Source organism: Schistocerca piceifrons, chromosome 7 (genome assembly GCF_021461385.2).
Source record: "Schistocerca piceifrons isolate TAMUIC-IGC-003096 chromosome 7, iqSchPice1.1, whole genome shotgun sequence".
NCBI classification, from domain to species: Eukaryota; Metazoa; Arthropoda; class Insecta; order Orthoptera; family Acrididae; genus Schistocerca; species Schistocerca piceifrons.
Genome location: NC_060144.1, coordinates 561,433,633 through 561,457,675, shown reverse-complemented (window position 1 = coordinate 561,457,675; position 24,043 = coordinate 561,433,633). Strand labels below are relative to the sequence as shown.

At 44.1% G+C, this 24,043-nt stretch overlaps 1 protein-coding gene across 1 annotated transcript in view; it reads left to right on the top strand.

The window, feature by feature from the left end:
• The window catches only part of LOC124709080 (AT-rich interactive domain-containing protein 2), a 336,130-nt gene that overhangs the window by 148,609 nt on the left and 163,478 nt on the right, over positions 1-24,043 (top strand). The window contains exon 4 of the mRNA XM_047240727.1: positions 16,728-16,879. Coding sequence (XP_047096683.1) covers positions 16,728-16,879 — 152 coding nt within the window. The remainder of the gene's footprint in view (positions 1-16,727; positions 16,880-24,043) is intronic.

The following is a 24,043-nucleotide window of genomic DNA, read 5'->3' as shown; positions in this document are numbered from 1 at the left end:
AAGTTTGTAGTGATCATTGTAATGTTCGAGGAGAAAGCCCCCTAGGCTAACGTGCTGTTCAGAACGACGAATACGGCTCTCTGTGCGTCAGCTAACAGGAATCCGAAAGTACTGGTGGCAGCTAACGGATCTGCCGACGCTCGGCGGCAAACTCAGCCACAGGAGTGCAGCACTAGTCTGCGCTTTGCGACTGTCGCGTGCCCCAGTAAACGGAGGAGCGCAGTGCCGGGACGCCGGTTGATCCGCGGCGGGGAACCGGCGCGGCGCAGCGCGGCCCTCCCCGACGGCCGACGGTACGCCACGGGGCAGAAGGCGGACGCTGCGCCGTCGCCCCCACAGTCGCTGCTGGGCGGCAGAGCAGCGAGCATCGGCCGCCGGCAGCTGCGTAGGGACGGGCGGGCGACAGCGGCCGGTGACTCAGCGCCGCCTGGCGGTCCCGTGCTCCGGGGAGGTCCGAGGCTGTGGAAATATACATGGCTCGCTCTGTGTCGCAAGCATAACAACTTCAGAGGAAGCAATGGACACTAAACCACACCGTGATGTACCACGCCTCTCTTGTAGCGTCTGCCGCTGAGTTGGATGAGCATCTCTTCGACGCTTTCGCACTTACCAAACCAACCTGTAATGAAATCAGCCCTACTTGAATTTTTCTGCTTCTTCCGTCAGTCCTACCTCGTAAACCTCCCAGACGGAGGAGCATTGTCGAAGGAAGGTATTGAGAGATGCACCAATCGTCGGTGGACCACATTTTCTGAGGCTTCTTCCAATATATCACAGTGTCGCAGCTGTTTTTTCCTACGATGAATGTTCCGTAATCGCCGCACTTGAAATCGCTCTGCACGCGTTCTTCCAGATGTTTGAAGGAACTGACTGTTTACTTCGATTATTTATTATGCAGTCGCGTAACGAAACATCGGTGGCTCTTTCCTTGTATTTGTGCTCAAAACTTCGCATTTGTTTATCTTCTGGGTCAACTGCTAAAACCTACACCAATATATATAGGTCTTCCTGAATTCCGCTACAATTTTCTTCCAGTGCGACATCACCCGCGAACTTCCTTTTGGAGCTCCCGATGGTATCCACTATGTCATTTGTGTATAGTTATGACGCTATTAACACTCAGTTGCGGTAAGCCCGAAGCTGATTATACATCTGAAGATTTGTGGTTGTTAAGAACAACATGTTGTGTTCTGGAACTCTTCAATAAACTCACATTACTGAAGCTCCGGAGGAAACTTTCACTCTGCATAAAGGTCATTTTATCCGAGAGAAAACGAGTTCCAAACTTGTACGTATAACTGACGTTACAGATACTGCCCTCAAGTTTCGCGCCTGTATTCGATGAACTCCCTTGAAAACTGGGATGACCACTGCATTTTTCAAACCACTTGAGACGTTTCGTTCCACGAACGAGCTACAGTAGACTGTTGTTAGAAGAGGAACAAGTTTTTTCTCATACTGTTACCTCAGAAATATATTTCACGCGAATCGTGGTGTGCGTAGATCAGCACCTTGCTCTGGAAAAGAAGATACTAATGTATCGAACATTGCAGGACGCTGTTCCAGAAATACCGGGAATCAGGTGGCACGAATTGCTAAGATAGAGGATCATGCCAAACGCAGCAAATTTCAACAAGCATTGCGTTATCTTCAGAGAGAAAATTTATGAACCAGTAACCGAGTTCGGGAAGGACGGAAGAAACGCCGGGTAATAAAAAAAGCTTCAATGTTTGACTATGCCACTGCGAAGGCATTCGTCGTACTTTAGTTGCCTGTAGGCCAGATGTATGTTTAATGACATTGGCTTGCTGTAGAGTTAATAACATTTATTAACTACAGCTTATTCAACATGACGAAAGGAACTAGAAAGTTGAGTTGTTATACAAGATCTTTTGTGGAAGCACTAGAACTATGCTCAGTTTCAGATGCGGTGGAATTGCATGTCGTGCGTTATGACTTCCTTATAGAATCTCAGTCACCTCCGTCAATATCAGTTATTGGTGCATTTAACAGAGGACGTCAAATATGAAGTTTGGTATTTGTTTGCTGCGGAGTAGAGTCTCCATTTGAATGTGATAGTTACTCTTCCAAAACATTTGGAAAAAGTCTATCCACAAGCCATTGGCTAAATTAGGACGCTTGGCTTTTTCGTAAAGAAAACGGGCCCTATAAATTAACTGAAAAGTGGACGAGGGAAGGAAAGGAAAATATTTCTGTTACTTGATTTGTGCTGATGAACGTTTCATCCGTCTGCTTACACTCTTATATGCGTCACAGCGCTCAGTAAAATGAAGATGTGAAGTTCCCCGCTTGCGTTATCGCGAGCGATTTCGTAGCACGACTGATAGCCTCTGACAGGCATTGTTGACGCAGCAGCAAACGGCCGGACCGCCGGGAGCAATCGCAAAGCACGGCGCGCTGGAAGCGGGATCTTGTGTGCGTCGCTGTAACTAGGATACGAGCGCACCTGACGCCGACAGGCTTCGTTTGCGGCGGCACGCACCAAAGCACCGGACAAGGCTAAAACGCGTGCTGAGTGCTTTGATGTGAAAGACGCTGCCTCAGATGCCTGTACATTATTACGGTATTCAAAAAGGTCTATACCAAATATTTTATAAATCACGCCCGTTGGACTTAAAAACTGAAATTTAATTCACACGTCTATGGTGATAAAAAACGTAAAATTTACAAAGCAATCTAACAACATTTACTGTCGAAAACCCTTCTACGCTCAAGTTCCCATGCACTGAGTTGCCATCCCTTGTACTTGACGGTGCCGAACCGTACAGGTTCTGTTGAACTGTACAGGCCAGCTGGCTTCCAGCAGCTTCCACCGATAATTTGCACGACATCTAAACAGGAAAACGATTCAAAGCCAATAGTTAAAAGCTCCATAAAAAACCACACATAAAGTTTTCCAAATGGATGTAAACAAATGGAATTAATTGGCTTTAAATAAACCTCGTCACATCTGCTTCGTCGAACACCACATACAGCTCGTCACTGGCGTAAAGCCTTTACCTACCGAACACATTAACAACATAAAACTAGGGGCACTCACGTGCTTCTACGCGCTGCGAGGGCTACCGGCCGATTTCTCGATTTCGCGAATTCCCAGCGGCTCCGCTGAATTAACCCTTTCGACCTCAGTAACAGAAATCAGTCACAAGACATTTACAGGATTCTGTAAAAATCAGGCCATTATCAGTCTGGACAGAGCCCCTGTCTCCCAGATACCGCCTCCCCGGCTCAAACGACCACAATTGCGAACAGGACGAGCATGATCAGCAAGTATTATGTTACATCCTGTGGGCGAATGTTGCACCCTAGTCGCTGATTGACTAAATCCGGTAACGGCTAGCGGGTGAGGTGTTACGTGAATCGGCGGGCCAGGGAATAAGCTAGACACTGATTAGCCAAAACATTATGGCTTCTGCCCTCTGCGTGTGGTAACGCGCTTAGGAAAGTATATATACTGGGCAGAGCCCAGTGGGGAGTCATTCTAGCGACAGTGCGAGGCGCAAATGGGGAAATTTGCCTACAAGAGCGACTTTGACAAATGGCAGATTGCTGTGGCCCTGCGCCTACCAACGAGCACCTTGGAAACTACTAAGCTGGTCTGCTGTTATAGTACGGTCATGAGCCACTATGGAGAGTGGCTGAATAGATGGTGAAACCACGACTAGGCGACAATGCGATGGAGTCCACGCCTCATTGTAGAACATGGGGGTCTGAGGCTTGCCCGCTCTGTAAACTAGGATTAGGTGAGAATGCTGGTGCAGACACTAGTGTTTCGGAGCACACCATTCAGCGCACACTGTTGAACATGGGGCTTCGCAGCAGACGACCCGTACATTTTCCCTTGTTGACCCACCAGCATCGTCAATTAGAACTACAATGGACACGGAGACTGGACTGTAGATCAATGTAAACGTAGAATGCGTCTTATGGCCAGGATATCGCAAGATTGTCTGACCGCCAGGATTTGGTAATCCATTTAGCGGTTCCCAGGGTACACGTGTTCCAAATAGTCATGTGATCCAATATCAACTCCGCAAGAAAATTAAAAGGCTTGTACATTGCAGGCATGCCGATCACAAAATCGAGGAAGCCGAACCGATGGTTCTCTGTTACACCTAAATAATAAACTCGGCGAAATAATACTCAAAATACAATTTTGAAACACATCAAAAAACGTGGGGGTAAATTTTGATAGAACTCTTTCAGAAGGGATTCGACGCAGACAGCCGAAAAATTGAAAACAAGGAACATCATTCAAAAGCTATGTTGTACAATCTGGGAAACATCAGCACCCACCCTAAATTGTTCTTGTGCCCCAGTACGACTAATCAGCTTAGATGCTCAAAAAATAATGACTAACTAAATAACGTCGTGAGAATGATCGCTGATTTTTATCAGATCAACACCTTCGGACCGGTTGCTAATACTAAGCCATATTCCACCCCTCAACTACGACGCATAAGTGCTCTCACGAACGAATACAAAAAGATCATAGATGGTAAAAATCTACCAATGCGTCAAGATATCGATGATACGAACCATAACTGACTCCGCTCTAGACGACTGCCAACGACAACAAAGGACGTTGTGGAAGATGAGTTCAACCTTGCTAATGTGTAGACTCCAGAATGGACTGGACAACAAAATAATTATATACCGTTTATTACTCAGAAATCACCAAGATTTTGACTTGCTACGCAAAAGAAGGTCAGTGCTAAGCAATTTAAAGACTCAAAATGGAAGATGCCCATGTTTTTTACATAAAGGGGAGAGCAACCATTCCGGTTGCGAAGGATCGTAGACCATCAACACGTCACTGAGGAATGTCCCACAAGATCACACGAAGGTATACCGTAAGACTTCCTCCTGACGACTCGAAAGTCGAAAAAATAAAGAAAATAAAATAAAGAAAGAAAGCTTCACATGTTTATTACGAGACTTTATATTGTAAATATTGTGCTCTACGCTGTGTAATTTTTGTCAATATCTCAAAAAGCCATAAGATAAATAAATAATAATAAATTGTAAACGTGTTATCTGTTCGGGCGAATCACATTCCTTGTTATACCAGGTCGTATAGACTAACGGCTGCTCGAAAGATGCACCACGACACGGATGCAGACGGCTGGGGGCGGTATTACGCTGTGGGTGACATTCACCTGCATTTCCACGGGACCTGGGGTAATAGTCGAAGGCTCCCTGATAGCTGTAGAACACGTGAAACATTGTGGGCCTCCTGTATTTCTTCATGGTTGATGTTTTCCCCGAGGGCGAAGACAACTTCCAGCAGGCTAATTGTCAGTGTCACAAGGCTAAAATCGAGCCACAGTGATTTGAGGAGCACGATAGTGAACTCAAGTTAAAGTCGGGCCCACCAAATTAGTGTGGTCGGAACACGATGGAATACATTTGGAAGATTACCGGACGCAAGCTCGGCCTAAACAAACCACAGTCACTAATGTACGAGAATTGTCTCACCTGCGTGTAGACATTTGGTGCTACATAACTCTGGAAACTTACCAAGGACTTGTCGAATCCATACCGCGCTGAACTGCTGCTGTATTGCGTTCCATAGATGCACAAGTACACCATTAAGCAGTTTGTAATAATGTTTTGGCTCATCAGTGTATGTATCACACAGAGAATATTCTTTACGTTGCTTGCAACGTTTGGACTAATGTTACCCTATTCTTGTGCAGCATTTTAAGGACGCACTGAAGACAGTGCACCGCTGAGGGCGCTTAAAGCTTTCCTTTCTATGGTGGTGTGCTCAGTGTAGAGGTTAACTGCAATCTGCATACTCGCCAGCCGCCCTGACCACGGCTCCAGTTTCGCCGCTAACTTTAGGGTATGTGCTGTTAGCTGTTACACGCAGCGCTCGCCGTAGTCCATAGCAACGCGATACTCGTTTGAAGAGTCGACGCGCAGCTGTGTTTTCACGAACACAAGAAACCCGAGGCATCCTTGATTTGGCGCCGAAGGTTGCATACACAGTAGACGCCGCCACAGAAATTGACACGTCTGTAGCCGCACTCCAATATTGTAACAACGTTAGGCTTGCAACTGTGTGAAATATGAGCGTACAATCTCATACTGATGACATACTTCATATTGCGCTGCTGAGTTCACGACTCGATCGATTATTCACGACCTACGAAATTGTACGCAGACGTTAGGTAAACGAAGGCTGTAGTGAGGAGATACAACTTGCAGAAAAAATTGCTAGTCCTACGCTGATATCACCTAGCGGAGTAATGATTTTGATTTTTCTTAATTATTGATCATTTTCTTTATTTGCTGCTTATTTATTTTTGGTCGTCAGGAGAAAGGTTCTAGGGCCAACTGGTAATCTAACATCTGGCATATGTATTTTCGGTGTGCGATTAATCAGCACACCCACGAAGCCAGTTGAATGGGAATGATGTATTATTCAGAAATGAAGTTTTATATCCGAGTGCACTCGCGTATCCTGTAGACGTGCTAAAATCCACGGACACTAATTTTGTTGCACAGTTCTGGCTATGTTTAGTTTATGTACACGCAAGTGAGATATTTCAAAGCTGAAAATTATCAGTTCCTCCCTCGTGATGTTGGGACCAAAGCGCATCAAATACTTCTGCGAAAGAGTAGTCCACATTTGAATTGAAGCTTATAAAATTTCTTTGCGGTTAATAAAAATGTAATATGTAATTCATAGATAAAAATGTATGGAGTGTCGTTATCAATATAAAGTGAAATCGATTGCGGTATTTACTAAAGCAAGCTACAGAAGGGCGGACTCTCGAATCCTCCACTTGACATGAGAATTAATTTCGATCAGTCTCTACGCTGTCTACGTTATGTTCTCTGTTGCTTCAACCGGTTGTCATACGTAATGCTTGAGCTACGTGCTAGTTAGAAATAATACGAGTTGTCACGCCTTCAATAGCACTGTGCGTTTTGATTCTCTCCAGTTTTGCCAGACCAGGACAAAAGTTATTTCTCCATCAGCAATCAATAGCTGTAATGTTCGCAGCTAGTGAATTATTAATTAGTTATTTCATATCTTGGGACAATAAAGTGTGGCAATAGGCTTAAGTTCCTTTAACTAAGACATCGAAACGCGGTATTCAGTAAAAGGCAATTTTTTTTCTCTATATAGGATATCTTGTCTTAATTTATTCGTTACCATGGTTCCATCATCCAAATCCACTGCTTCATTTAGTGTGTGTGGTTTTATACCAGTTTCAGTTAACGGGCACGTCACAGAATTACCAGTCTTCCTAGCATTGCACGCAGTGTTTTAGGAATATGATTTACACATGTTTCTACATTATGTGATCAAAAGTATCCGGACACTCCTGAAAACATAGGTTTTTCGTATTAGGCGCATTGTGCTGCCACCTACTCCATATCAGCAACCTCAGCAGTCATTAGACATCATGGGAGAGCAGAATGGGGCACTCCGCGGAACTCACGGACTTCGAACGTGGTTAGTTGATAGGGTGTCACTTGTGCCATAATCTGTACGCGAGATTTCCAAACTCCTAAATATCCCTAGGTGCACTGTTTCCGATGTGATAGTGAAGTGGAAACGTGAAGGGACGAGTACAGCACAAAAGCGTGCAGGCCAACCTTGTCTGTTGACTGACAGAGACCGCCGACAGTTGAAGAGGTTCGTAATGTCTAATAGGCAGACATCTATCCAGACCATCACTGGCCGGCCGCGGTAGCCAAGCGGTTCTGGGCCCTTCAGTCCGGAACCACGCTGCTGCTACGGTCGCAGGTTCGAATCCTGCCTCGGGCATGGATGTGTGTGTGATGTCCTTAGGTTAGTTAGGTTTAACTAGTTCTAAGTTCTAGGGGTCTGATGACCTCAGATGTTGAGTCCCATAGTGCTCAGAGCCATTTGAGCCAGACCATCACACAGTAATTCCAAACTGCACGAGGCTCCACTACAAGTATTGTGACAATTAGGTGGGAGGTGAGAAAACTGTGATTTCTTGGTCGACTGGTTGCTCATAAGCCACACATCACGCCGGTAAATGTCAAAACGACGCCTCGATTGGGGTAAGAGGCGTAAACATTGGATGATTGAGCAGTGGAAAAACATGGTGTGGAGTGACTAATCACGGTACACAATGTGGCGATCGGATGGCAGGGTGTGTGTATGGCGAATGCCCGGTGAGCGTCATCTGCCCGCGTGGTTAGTGCCAAGAGCAAAATTGGGAGGCGGTGGTGTTAAGGTGTGGTCATGTTTTTCATGAAGGGGGCTAGCACCCCTTGTTGTTCTGTGTAGCACTATCACACCGCAGGCTTCATGATGTTTTAAGCACCTTCTTGCTTCCCACTGCTGAAGAGCAATTCGAGGATGGCGGTTGCATCTTTCAACACGCTCGAGCACCTGTCCATAATGCGCGGCCTGTGGTGGAGTGGTTACACGACAGTAACATCACTGTAATGGACTTGCCTGCACAGAGTCCTGACATGAATCCTATAAAACACCTTTGGGATGTTTTGGAACGCCGTCTTAATGCCGACAACCTACTAGTAACGGAAAGGACAGTGTGTGCGTTCTTGAAGCGGCATAGCAAGTTATTGATAAGTCTCTTGAAGGTACTGGACTTTTGTTTGTGTGTGTGTGTGTGTGTGTGTGTGTGTGTTTTTTTTTTTTTTTCGAAATTATAGCAACACCAGAGGGAATTCTGCAGTTGATTAGATATTACCCGTTTATGGGAAAATAAAACATAAAAGAAGGTGTCATGAAACGTTTGTGACTTAATAACTGTGTCTTTGAAAATATCAAAAGCTGCATCTTACGGCGTATTGCCCTCCATCTCTTGTGGTCTTGACATGTTAGGATTTCAGGACTGCTTTGACCCAGGAAACCCTAACGTCCGATAAATGCAGAAGGTATTTCGCTAAAATTCCACATCAAAGCAAGTATATACAATTTATTGTCTATTTGTCTGTGTAAACAGTAACATGCAGTGCTTGAACACTAACCGAGCAGGGATAGTTACTGCAAAGTTCATGCTCGATACAGTTCTGTGACAGTGACGTAGCATAGGCTAGGGAGCCTAGACCGAGAAGCTACAGTAGTCCCAAACATCTGCATGTACATATATAATCCGCAAGTCACCTTACGGCGTCGACTAACCGATTCCGTTACGAAACGTACCGCTCGTCGTTGATTTTTTTTTTCCTATATATTCCATTAAACCAACCTCATAAGGATCCCAGACTGACGTACAGTGCTCAGGAATCGGTGCAACTGTTTTGTAAGCCACTTCTTTCGTGGATGAATTAAATATCCTTAAGACTTTTTTTGAGAATCTCAGTCTGAGACATGCTTTTCCTACTAATTGTTTTATGTGCTCATTTCACTTCCGATCGCACCGGATAGGTACTCCAAGGTATTTTACTATAGTCACTGTTTCCACCGACTTCCTTATATTTGTGTGTGTGTGTGTGTGTGTGTGTGTGTGTGTGTGTGTGTGTGTGTGTGTGTGAAAAGTCTGTTTTTTAGATAACACTTCTGGTGTGATTTTTTTTTTTTAGTTTATTTTTGCTTGGTCCGGGAGGAAAGAAGAAAATGTAGAAGCTGTCTCTAGTGCGAAATGTTTAGTGCTGCTGTACTAACGTGGCACAGCGTTCCTGTTTGTTGACGCAACTAGTTAACACGCTCGCATTGATGCTGCCGAAATCATGAGAAATCTTCGAAAGTTGCCGTTCGGGATGACATGTTCAGGTGATTAGGGACAAATATCTTTGATGTGGTAAAAGTATGACACACGCTCACTCGTATCGGAAGCATTCACTCCTTACTTACCGTCTTTATATAATCTCGAATACAAATGGTTAAAAATACTTGCTCCTACTTATTGCCTCGTTAAGAATATGATAAGTTGGATAAATAAAATGCAAGGTGGTTCTTTGTACGTTACTGAGAGGGAGGATAAAGGAACAAAACAAGGCCTGACGAGTGTGTGCTCGAGAATTCAACACTTCTAAACTACAGCACCTTCCATAATGGTGATGAATTGTGCTTTATTTTGAAGCTTAGACATCGCATTTATGTTGAGAACAAAGTCTCGTTCGAATGTCCACCACAGCTGCGAACACAATGACGCACACTATGGCTGCAATTGTTAATCACTATGCCCAACATTAATGGCGTTGTGTCTGCGATAATTCGACGAGCGTTTGCCTCCAAATGTGCCAAAGTTTGTGGTTTATCAGTGTAAACCCGGGCTTTGATGTTGCCTCAAAGAAAAAAAATCCATGAGTGTTTAATGACACGACGTTGGCGGCTGATTAACAAATCCATTTCTTGAGCCGATTCGGTCGCCAAACTTCTGCCTCAGCAAATCCAGCGTAGAATCAATCAGCTGTGTGACGTGTAGCACAATCGTGCCGGAACCGCATGTTTTCAGTATCTGTGGCAAGTTCTGGCCACAGAAATTCGCATAACATATATCTCCAGCGGTTGCCGTTGAAGATAACGGTTCTCCTCTCGTCATCTCGAAAGGATTGATGTCTAATAACGACGTCACGCGATGAACCGCAGCACACTGAGTTTTTCTTAATGCAATGGCACCTTGTGCTATAGTTGTGGGTTCTCGTTCCAATAAGGACAGTTTTACGTATCGACGAAGCCACGAAGACAGAAAGTAGCCTCGTATGAGGTGATTTTTCCACAGAAATCAGGATCAGTTTCCAACTGCTGTACGGTCCAATCAGCAAACTCGCTACGCAATGTGTGATCGTTTGGCTTCAACTCTTGAGTCAGTAGAACTGTGTATGGATGCAGGCCCAAATCATTTCGCAAGATTCGCCAAGTTGATGTCTCAGACAGCCGTAACTGTTAAGATGGCCTTGAAACTGACATATTCTGCTCTTCGCTAATATTGGCCGCAACTACTGCGAAATTGTCCTCAATCCTCACATTGCAATGTCTTCTTTGTGGCTTCTGGTCGTGTATAGCGAAATCCCGTTCAAACTTGGCAACAGTGCGGCGTATAGCCTGAATGGAGAAACGATGATGACCCATTTCTCTGCCGAACAAACCATGAGCCACCATAATTGAGCTGCCACATTGTTAAATTTTTTTAACGATTTTTTAAAGATTTAGGAAGTGTAAGTCGCCGTATGATGAAACTGCGACTTGTAGTGGATAGTTTTACACCTGGTAGCGTACAAAAAATAAATTGGGAACCGAAATTTACAATTGTACAAAGTATCACTCTTAATGAAAATCCTTTATATGCTATTTTATTCGTACAATATTGGGCACTGGATTGTTCGTTATATCTTACACTCCCTTATTCTGTCTGGTATCGTCGCCCTACGTAGTCACCCTTGGTGGAAAAAAGATCTGCTTTTGGCAGTAAAAATGCTGCTACTTGCGGTGCCACGTCACAGTTCGCCCGCTATTAACGAGGAATGGATGAATAGTTTCTCAGCGCGACTTGATTAAGCATAGCACTACGAAAGAAATATTGTAGACATTTAACATGGACGCTCCATGTTGGCGGAATAAATATCGAGGATATTTATTAGTTGAGCTGCACATCTTGCATAGTGTTTCGAGGATACATTTTCGTGTGAAAACTTGCGGGATTCAGTTTTGTCTACACACGATCTTCTGTATCCGCTTACATCCTATGTGCACGAACGTAACAGCTGTGTTCCGTATGTTCTTCCCCATATTATGTTCGTTCACCGGGTGGCTAATCAATGAAAATGAAATCTGGAAACGACGTTACAGTCTTCAGCAACTGAATTTAACAAAAAAGAAAAAAAAGATGAATTAACGTTAGTAGTTCCACTACTGTATTCCTGAATGTGCCACAAAATGTTTCCCATTGCCCCGCGGCACAGATAGTTAGGATATTCCGTAAAGACTTGCTTTGCGAATTGCCGTAAAGACTTACTTTTTTTAGTCTCGACGGCAGTGTTGTTGAATAGACGCATTGTGCCTTTCAAAAATCTTCTGAATGGGCCTGATATTAGTATCCATGTAGCAATAGAATTGTGAAGCTTGCCTTGCGTCTCCTGTGGTTGCCAAAGCCGTCAAATGATCCTGCTTCTTTTCTTTCTTAAAGGGTTGGGAATGTTTGCTGTTACGTCCTCTTCATCGGCGTCTCTGTGATTAGTTGCTAATTGATCTCTCCACCTCCTTCTTAGTCTTCTTGTTGTTCTTTTGCCTATTGGTCGATAATTTATTACCTTCTTGGGCGTTCTACTACCATTTATTCTTGTGATTTCTGCTTAAAGTGGCCTCCTTTTTTTAGTCACGGTAGCTGCTCACCTTTGACAAGTTGGTGATGCTCATATCTGTGGAACTCCCCAAAAAAGTCTGAATATGGCACAAGGTATAATTTTTCAGAGATCTCCTTTCACAGGCTGATGACGAGTAGCGTGCTAATTTGGATTGATGAGGTTTGCATTTACTTCATCGTGCCCAGAGCATTCATCTTGGTCTTTGAAGGTGACTCGATGCATGAGAAGGTCAAGATTATCTTGTATGACTGTGCTGCCAAGCCGTATATGCTCCTTCTCATGTTTTATACATATGTATGTGATTTGGACACACGTATTTGCGTTACAACTCCAGTCCCATCTTTAGGGATAGTGGCAGTGTGCCCCTCCCCCATCTGTGTCAGCTGTGTGGAGCACCATTCCCCATTTTGACTAGACTGCATTGTTTTCAAACATAAAAAGAAATTCCAAGAACACAAGACCCATGACGCCTCACATATCAAGAGGCTAAGAAGAAAAAAGATTGCCTACACCCCACACATATGAAAACTATGTACGCTACTGCCATGACGATGTCGTCCTCTTTAGTGATATTGACATCACCCTCAGCGTCTTCCGCATCTCGCCTTTGTTGCGCCCAACTACAACCGCTCCCCTGGTGGTTGGGGATCCTCCTCCTCCTGCTTCCCCCACAACCTCTTTGGGAACGTGGACTCCGTATTCGCCAGGGACGTCAAGCCCCCAGCCAGAGAGGCAACACCGTACTCCGACACCCCTTACTATGTATAGGTCCCTCAGGATGTTCCCTTCCCAGGAATCTGCAGACCTGCAACCGGATGCCAGCCAGTTGCTCAAGGAGCTACAGGTTGCAGGTCTTCGAATTCGTCCTCTTTCCCACAATCTAGGGCAGACAAGCCCTCACAGAATATCATCTAATGGCAAGAAGGCCAAGAAATTGTCTTTTAAAAAGAGGAAGGAGGATCTGATAGGCAGAGTTTCTGCTGTGTTCTATGGCCCCCATGCACTCTTATACAGAACATATGTGTGTTGTTGGTGTCTCTTCACGACCAATGACAGCACGTGAAACTGAGGCGTGACTTGCCTTCTTGGTCTCTTCATACCCCTGCAGGATCCTGATAGCGTGAACTTCCACACAGCTGTGTTGTTACCTTGAATCTTGAGGTCTTTTGGCTCTGTCCCAGGGCAGTTTTTCGCCAAGGCTGACAATTTGCTCTGCCAGGAGTCTGCTATTCCGTCAGCTTTTGCCCAGTGTCAACATCTTATCACCATTTTCTTCGACTTGGATAGGTCTTACGACACTACATGGCGTCATCACATACTTGTTACTCTCCATGAGTAAGGTGTCAGTCGCCAACTCCAGACTTGTGTCTGGAATTTCCTGTCTTGCCGTACTTTCCGGGTTCAAATTGGTGTTTCCCACAGTACTCCCCATGTACAAGAGAATGGGGTCCTCTAGTGCTCTGTATTGGATTTCTACTGTGAGGCCTGCAGTGTTACCCTCCCTGTATGCTGACGACTATTGCTCCTCAACTGTGGGTGGTTTTCAATGCCTACTGCAGGGTGCCGTACGAAAGGTGCAGTCCTGGCCTCTCACTCATGGCTTCTGGTTTTCCACCGCCAAGACATGGGTCATTCACTTATGTTGGTATTGTACTGTCCAGAACGCGTACCACGGTGACCAGATGCTCAATATGATGGAGTCTTATCATTTTGTGGTATTGGTCTTCAGTGCCCAATCCACATGACTTCCCCATCTTTGCCAACGTACTGGTCACATCTAAGTACTCTTCGCTGGGGGCAGACTGCTGTATACATTTTACGGCTCTACAAAACTCTAATCCCATCACGCCTTCTGGTATTGTGGATGCTGGACCCAGTATATTTTTGTGGGGCCTATGACGCCTGCGTTTTGGACCAGCTCTTTGAACAGCCTACTGACGGAGGCTGGTGTCCCTCCCTTACAGATCAGGTTCCAACAACTGCTGCTCAAGTATGCAATACACATTAGATGCGCCCTGAGCGTCCGAACAGTTGTGTTCTTTCTCATGGTAGGGAGATAAACCTCCCGTAACAGGGGCCGAGGTCTGGAGTCACGATCGCTGTTCGCATGCAGTCTCCCCAACTGTCGCCCCTTGTCTGGGAGAAATCCCGTGTTCCCCTATGGTGTGTACTCCGTCCTCAGATCTGTCTCGTCCTCTCGTTTGGACCGAAAGACTCAATAGAATTCTGTGGTTTTTCCCCATAGAACCTGTGGTTTTTCGCCACCTGTTCCTGAACGTTTTTGATGCATTTCTGGGCTCAGACATGGTATACACTGATGTCTCAATGGTCGATGGACGAACCGACTTTGCCTTCACACATGCAAGATACAGTGAACTACGGTCCGTGCCCAACGAATGCAGTGTATTCACTGCAGAATTTGGTGGCCATTACTTGAGCCCTCAGCCAACTTGATTCTTGCACTGGCGAGTCTTTCTTAATCTTAAATGACCCCTTGAATAGTTTTCAGGCTGTCGACCAGTGCTACCACTGTTTGTGACTATCCAAGGTCTCCTGTATGACCTCTACTGTGCTGGACGGTTGGTCGTCTTTGTATCGAGCCCAGGTCAAGCTGATAACCCAGGGAATAAACATGCAGGCCAGTTGACCAAGTTGGCTGCAGGATGCCTACTTTGGAGATGGGGGTACCGGAACCGGACAGATGTGAGAGGCCTGGAATGCGGATTGGTGTGCTGTGGTTTCACTGAATAAATTGCGAACGACTGTCCTGTGTTGGCTTCGCATTGGCCACACTTGGGTGATCCATGACCACTTTCTCCGATGTGAGGATCCACCTCACTGTCGGTGTGTGGTGCCTGCCTCTCGGTGGCCACATCGTACTGGACTGCCCAAATTTGCCCGCCTTGCAGCGAAACCTTAAACGTGCTGACATGCTACCTAACGTGTTAACGGACGACACCAAACTCACTGACTTGGTTTTGTGTTTCTCCCGTGAAAGTGGTTTTTACTCCTCTCTACGATGTAGACTAAATTAGTCTCGTCGGCCAGTTGAGGGATTGGAAGGGTGACCCGTCGCCTGCTCTGACCCCAGGGACTGCCCTTGCACGATGGTTCGGCATGTCTCCTGCCCTTCCCATCTTTTTAAATCTTCTTATTCTTTTACAGGTGTCGTTGGTTGACAGACTCGTTCTCATTGTCCTCTTTCATGAGATTTTATCTTGTCCGCATAGCAAGTTTTCCTGTGGTAATGGAGGGTGTTGTAGCACCGGTCGGATGCAGAGTGTGTGTCTCCGGTCGCATAACGTGCTCTGGGGGTTTCTAGTTGCTTTCTGGGCGGGTCAGCTCTCTCATCTTCACCCTTTTACTCCTCTCACATTTCTACCTGCTTCTGTGCCTTGGCTTTCTTGATTCTCGGATACGATCGAATCCATTGGGATTTGTCTTTGTGCCCTTTTTCTCTGGTAACTATTTCCGGTCTTAGACATAAAAGATTAAGGAACCGATGGCCTCGCAGTTGGTCCCTTTAACCCCATCAATCCGTCTATATATTCTTGTGATATAAATATCTCCATTTATTTTTGTATGCTTTGATCTGTTTGTTCATTTATGATTTTAGCTTCTAGTTCTTGTGCGATTATTGTAATCCTGATCGTGTCAGATAGTTTATAGCCAGCTGCATTGTCTAAAATAGGTTCAAACAGAACTTGCAATAATTATTTTTTACGTAGTTGGTAAGCTCTGTTCGTAAACAGCCGGATCCACGTGGCAGAGAATTGAAATTCATATTCCTACCTTTCACTATCGTAAAACTATTTCATGTCAGTTATTATGAATAATGTAACGAAGTTTGCTCGGGATGTTGTCGAAATAATATACAAAAAGTATATCCGTAAACGGGCGTGGTAATCGGGCACGTTTTCCACAGGGCCCCAGAAATGCGTGTCCTCGTCCCGGAGAGATTGTAAAGAAAGGCAGCTTGGACTGACATCGAAATGACCGAAAACGATACCGAGCGAGGTGGCGCAGTGGTTAGCACACTGGACTCGCATTCGGGAGGACGACGGTTCAATCCCGCGTCCGGGCATCCTGATTTAGGTTTTCCGTGATTTCCCTAAATCGCTCCAGGCAAATGGCGGGATGGTTCCTTTGGAAGGGCACGGCCGACTTCCTTCCCCGTCCTTCCATAATCCGATGAGACCTGTGACCTCGCAGTTTGGTCTCTTCCCCCAAACAACCCCAACAACCGAAAACGACTACACGATTACTGGAAATCGGCAGTGCGTGCGAAACATTGACTGCAGTAAACGGCGTGTTCCTAGCAGCGGCGCGCGCTGACAGTAGACGTTTTCGGTTTAAGAAAATAAGTTTTTCTTAAAGAAGTATCGTAGTTTTTGGGCATGCTGGAGAGAGTGGTTTTTGGTAACTGGTGCTGCTGTGCGCAGGTACCTGGACCGGTACGAGAAGCGGCACTACCTGGGGGAGGACGTGGACCGGGACGGCACGGATGACGAGGAGACCCGCCACCGGCGCTGGTCCGCCCGCGCCCTGCACTCCGTGCCGCTCTCCTACAACCACAACCAACACAACGTGTCTGGTAAGTCAGCAGCCGCAGGAAGCCATGGCGCCTCACAGTGTCAAAATGATTATCAGCTACACCAAGTGCAAGAAGACTACTTTTCAAAAAGTTTGTTTTATATGCTGTTTTAAGACCGTATCAAGATTTTAGTGTTAGATAATGGACAGTCAAATGAAAATGATATAGATGGAACAAAAGTTGGTAAACTGTTTGGTATTTCAAAAGTAATCACCATAACCGTTAATACATTTACTAGGATACAAGACGGCCACTGCCTTCGTGGAAAAATATTTGCTGTTACTTGTGAAACCAAGATTGTACCTAACCGTGCACCTCTTCGCCCGAAGCAAATTGACAGCCAGAAATGTCTTTCCTGAGGGTTGTTCCAAAAATATGAAAATCCTATGGGGAGAGATAGGGACTGAGTGGAGGGTGTGTAAGAGCTTCCCAGCGAAACTTCTGCAGCGTAGTCGAGTCTCACAGTGGGATGAACGTATTAACAGTTATGGTGATTACTTTTGAAACAATAAACACTTTACTCACTTTTTCCATCTGTTTCCTTTCCATTTGACTGCCTTTTTTTATATACTGATTGATTGAATCGGGAGAATATACTTGGTTCTTCAGCTGTCTTCTCTGATCCCGTCTTCGGATTTCGCCTCCGGGAGCAACAAATAAATTAGGGTGTCGAATTATACGGCAGCTAAAGGCTCTGGAACAGATGAGCTCCTATCGCAGTAGAATGTTATCATCCCCGTTGACTGTCTGTGCCAAAAGTGTGTAGAGTATAAAAACGATGCCGACTGCCCACGATATCTCACAGCAGATCCCAAAAAATACCAAATCTGTAGCTTATTGGATAAGTTGGGATACAGGAGAATTGCACAGCCAACGTAGCAGCCCAAGAATCATGGAGGAGGTATTGTGCTTCAGCCGTTCGCCCGCCCGCACGCTCTCTTATCATCGTAGGAAATTTATTTTATGTATTGCTGTTAAAAAACTAAGTGGCGTTGGTGGTTTGACGGGTAGAGCGCTAGTCTCCGGGCCTGGAAGTCCAGAGTTCAATCCGGGACAGGAACAGGGATTTTTTTCTCATTCTAGCCTCTCTAAGACGACCCTAGGTCCACTCACTCAGGCTGCAATTAAATCTTTCCCAGTGGTAAAGGCGGCCGAGGCGATGGGCCCGCCACCCTCCTGCTCCTCCTCCTCCTGCTGCTGCTGCGAAGGAAGACTACACTCGCTTACGCCACAGACTTCACCTTTGACAAACTAAACCTACAATCTTATCACCTAATGCATGTTGTTCGACACCAAACGTAATTGTACAAATATTAAAACAAGTTGACATCATAATTCGATGTTGAATAAATTTGCTACAGGTAGAATAGTCCATCCTAAGAACCGACCGATCAATCCCTTAAAACTAAATGTCACTATTATGTTACTTCTACTGCGTGTGTGGTTTGAGGTTTTCGGGCGCTAAAAGTTACTTCGAGTAGATGTGCTATTTTACATAAGAATTACGTATGACTTTGTATTCTTGGTGCAACTGGTGTCGTGGTATTTAGAATAGATGTTTAAACATTCAAGAAGACAAAGTTTAACTGCTCACTTGTAACACCCCACTGTATTACTGAAATAAAAGTAGTCAAGAATTGCGTTATCAAGTTCACTGTAGTTCTTCTGACACTAACTTGTTTCCTTTTTTTGAGTTCGAGATGACCACCATGTCATCAGTCAAGTTTTCCTGGTATCGTATCAGTGACTCTGCACCATTTACAGTGCGCCTCCCAGTATCCGACACCACATCCCCACTTGACTCGTAAGTAGCCACTTCTTCTGGAATTCTCTGTGGGAGAACACGGTGTCGAATCCTCTCCCACAGTTACACTCACAAAAACACTCTTTTTTTATTAGTTCTTTTGTCACTGATCTGCCGCAGGCATCGTTGCAAAAGCCACGCCTTGGTCTTGTCATAAGTCGTAGTGGTGCTTCTTCTTCTTCTGCAGCGGTCGTTAGAACTTTCTGGTCTGTAATTCCTGAAGAATTGTTTTGATTGCTACTGACTTCACTTTCTGCCTCCAGCCTTATGGTATCTTCATATTAATCTTGCTTAACTTTGGATATATTACCAAACAGCTGTCAGTTTTCTTCATTACAGACTATATGATTTCTGCACTATCTGACCTTATGTCCACTCTAGAACTGTTGATATTTTTAAAAATAACGGGAGTCCGATATGTCGATATTATTGTCATTATCTCTATATATCGAAAGATAGCATCCTTGTATCGACGGAAAAAATATCAACGTATCAGCCTATAAAATATCACTGCCCATTGTAAATATACTGCCTGTTTTAGAGCTGCATATTTAAGTTCGAATGACTAAAATGGCTCTGAGCACTATGGGACTTGACATCTGACGTCATCAGTCCCCTACACTAACAACTACTTAAACCTAACTAACCTAAGGACATCACACACATCCAAGCCCTAGGCAGGATTCGAACCTGCGACCGTAGCAGCAGTGCGGTTCCGGACAGAAGCGCCCAGAACCGCTCGGGCACAGCGGCCGACTGTATTTAAGTATTGGTTTATTATTAGATATTATGTACATCAATACGCTTATCCCCCGCAGAAAACGAATTGAAAGGAAAACGATACACGTTCACGCATGGCGATAACCGTTTTGCTAAAAATGGTTACTGCATGTAATTGGCACAATGAAAGGTGTACGATGGGTCTGTCGTTCGATTTCGTCACATATCGGATTTGTTCGGAACATTTCATGTCGACTTGACTGGTTTTTTCATTTATGCAAATTTCAGGCACACAGCAGTTGTAGTGTCAAAATTACGTTGCAGTTTCTGTGATTACGTCCGTTATAATTATCCGGGCTGTTATGCCGTGGTCGGTTGAAGAATTCTGAGGTGAGTCCCTACGTTTACATTTTAGTTTCTGTGATTACGTCAGTATTTCCCATCATACGTCTCCGCCCACCGCGAAGACCAGTCATTTAGACTTTTGTTCATCATTTTCAGCGACTGTTTTTGAAGAAATAGCGCACTGGTTGCATTAAAAATGGTTTTTAACGTATCTGGTGTGCTATTTCTTCACATCGGAAATCTTGTCATACCATTCTCACCGCCACCCCCCAATGCACTCGGACTTATTCTTTGTGCCACCAATTCCATGCTTAATTTACACATTCAAAGAGAAAGACTGGGCGTGATGGAAGCTCAAAAAGTAGTAAGAAAGACTCTTTCACATCACGTTCTACTGCAATTTCAAAAGAATTTCAAATATTTTCTGAACGTTGCGAAAAAAATATAGTATAAAATAAAAATATCGCCACTCGATATTCCCACTTCAGTAACGACATATCGTATGAAAAACCAGCATCGATATATATTAGTATAGTTTGGATAAAATATCTATGTTTTTCGGTAAGCATCTGTTCTTTTAATGATTTCTTCACAGTGATATACCTGCCAGTATAGTCAGGCATTTTTGGTGGATGACCTCTGTGGAACCGAGAAAATCGCCATTATGTCATCAGCATATTATATGACACTATTACTGAACCAAGTATCTTTTCCTGCAGTTCCACTATATCACTGCAAATCCATTCATCTTATTGATACCTGTTTAAGGAGTTAATGACATTCATTATTTTACATTGAAGTTATCTTTAGCACAAAACAGGTGCACATTGCTGCAACCAAAATTTTAATCACTCATCCAGTGATATAAAATGTCTGACAAACAGCAAAATAAAATCTGAAAACAGACTGAAAAAGTTTCTCCTTGACATCTGCCATGCCACATAAGAAATGCTATTGTTGTTATGTGGTGTAGGATAGGGATTACTAAGTTACAATTGTATAATGTAAAATGACTCTTTCCACATCATTACGATACATCGCATAGATGATCCATGGGGCATGAAACTAACAGCCACACCTATGAAGACAAGTGATGTTAACCAAATTACACAGTGTCCTCCTAAACGAAATGGGTAGTGTTTTGAAAAGAGCTTGTAAGATGAATATTAATAAAAATGACAGAAAAGTACTGGAATGTAATCCAATTAAATCAGACGATGGTGAAGGAATTAGATTAGGAAAAAAAGAGATCCTAAAAGTAGTAGACGCATTTTACTATTCGGAGAGCAAAATAACTAACAATCGTAGAAGTACAGAGGATATAAAACGTAGACTGAGAAACTTGCTAACGTCAAATATAAATTTTAGTCATAAAAAGGGTTCCTTAAAGGTCTTTGTCTTGAGTGCAGCCAGCGTTGAATGGAAGTGAAACATGGACAAGAAAAGACTTAAGAAATGAGTAGAAGAGAATCTCAAGAAATGAGTAGAGGAGAATCTCTTTAAAGGTAGCGGTACAGAGGGATACTGAAGATTAGACCGGTTAACTAATGAGGTGTTACTGCACCGAATTGATAAGAAAATAATTTCTTCGACCGCTAAAAAAAGGAGTAGCTGATAGGACACATCTTTAGGCATCAAGGAGTCGTCAGTTTGATATTGGAACTGTTTATTCCCGTGTGTGTGTGTGTGTGTGTGTGTGTGTGTGTGTGTGGTGGGCGAGGGGGGGGGGGGGCGGAGGTGAGGCTGTAGGAGACTCAGGCCAATCGCAGTAAGCAGGTTTAAATAGACAGATGGAAGTTGTTAACATATGTTAAGAGGCTTGCACAGAATAGATTAGCGTTGAGAGCTACTTCAGACCAGCCGACAGTGCGAAGACCGCAACAGCAGCCTTATGAAATAGTTTAGTCAAGACTAATCACCCTGAACCACTCTTCGGACGTTCTACTCACTACGAAACGTCATGGCTCTATGATTTAGTGATTGGATTGCAGTAATGGAGAGACGTCGCGGTGCTGAGTGTTATCTTGTTTTTGAGGCGGATCCGTGATGTGTTTATACTAACCATTCACTTTATGCTCAACAACGTGGCATTTTCTAGCAATATCATCTTGCATAATGTTTCCTCCGGATTCTCTTGATGTGTCCCAAGGAACTAAAACTAGTTTCTCCTTGCACGGCGACCATATAATTATAATCTGAAGAGATAATTGTAAATTTTCCAGGACTAAGACAGTCTGGCTTTCACACCTGTGCGTAAAGATGGAGATAATCAATGATATGAAGTCAGGTTTGTTTCTTTTTTATAGTGTTGTTTTCAAGACAGATACGGTATTGTTATTCCGTAATTCTTCCATCCTGTTTCACGAATTATGAGAGATGAAGCGAAGAATACCGCATTAATTTCAACCAACAACAGTTCCGTGTGTCGACGAGTGAGTAGTATTTGATTTTCTATAACGATCAACATTCGTTACAGTCTTCCTCGTGTTGAAGTTTAATCTGTTGAACAAACTAACCGTCTTTACCCTTCGTATGAGTCTTGCCATTTCGTCGTCAAAGCAAGCTAGTAGAATTGTCTCGTCAGCAAGGAGCACATTGCTTATTTTCACTTATGTCAATCGAAATAACGCCACTGCAGCTATCGAGTGCTGACCTTATTGGGTGAACCAGATAGAAGTTGTAAGAGTTGCTAGCTCAGTTTGCGACCACAGGGTGTGGTAACGAAACTTGCTGATTTAAATGGGACGGCGTGAAGGTAGGCGTGGTAGACTAAGGGTGGGGATGGTCTGATTCCAAGCTGTCAGTAGGAAGTTTGTTTACCATCTGCGTCAGTAGAGACAATGCATTGGCAGAATGAGCCATGTTCGTGTTTAGTAGAGACCTACTTTTCTAACGGCTGGTCGGTTGTCATCACGCAACGTGCAACTCGTGCACACTTTAGTATTCCCACCAAAATTCTGCTCCGCAATCTATTGATTCGTGCGTGTACATCTTCAAGACAACTGGAAATGTGCGTAGAAGAAGAATGAGGTGCCATATCTCCTGAGATCACCACAAAACATCGGAAACAGTAAGGCTGACTTTTTTGACGATTTTCTCGGCGCTGCATGTAGGCATGCAGGCGTCCTTCGACTTCCTGAACGTTCTGTTAGGCGAATTCTCCATGACGAATTCCACTTCCAGCCAGTCTGGTAGTGGTGCAAAAACGCAGCCAACGCGATTTTTTTGCTGGGAAGAATGCATGTGAAGAATTGCTTGCAATGTTGATCATGAACGCGCAGGGGTTCTGTAGTGACGAGACGCGCTTTCATCTGTTTGAACGTGTGACTGAGTAAAACATGTTCAACATGAGCTCTGACAATCCCATACAGAATTTAATGAGAGGTCCGTTCATTCAGAACGTGTTAAGGTGTGATGTGTATTGTTGAGAGTAGGGGTCATTAATCTTTACTTTCTTGAACACACATTAGTATGCAAGAATTTGGAATCTCAAACGTTCCTCAACAGGATTTAAATTTTTTTGACCAGTCCTGATCAAAATTATGTTGGCGATGTGTGGCTTCAACAATGCTCCCTTTACATCGGAGCGAATGGAAGCGAATACCCATTCGCAAACAATTCGCCAGTGCTCACTACATGAGATAAGGAACATAATCCATGAACGCTGCATTATTGTTTTGTGTGCCGATAATAGTCACACTGGATACAACGCTGTGTAGTTAGAGCAGCGCTATAAAACTGTGATATTCTCAGGAGATTGTTTGCATGAAGAGCTTGCTGTTTTTGCCGCAGTAAGCAAAATAGTATAGGAAGGGAAGTAGTTAATGCTTGTCAGTTTGTACGCAAATGTGAAATGCTGGGATTTAGTGCACTCAGCACTGAATTGCAGCTCCAGCTTTCATTAACATTGGTGCACAACCTTGCCCGTATGCAGATTAATGCTTTTCGCTGCTCTTCATTACAATGCAGAAGGAAATTTAAAAACAGAACACTAATTACTGACAACAAACATAAGCTGAAGAAAAACTAGCATTAACACCATGGTTATTAGCAACCAGAGACATATCGCCAATAGTAGTTTCGCATTTCAGCATCTGCTGTGTGGACCGATAGCCTTTGTAGTCTGGTCCCTTCAACCCCTTACAAACCATCTGCTGTGTATCAGATAGTTTCTGATGTATGCCGTGACATGTGTGAAACATTTCAAGGATTTTGTTAAATACTTATAAGAAAGATAATGTCAATAAAATATGATTAAAAAAACGTAAAATGTACATACGACCTGTCACATTGGA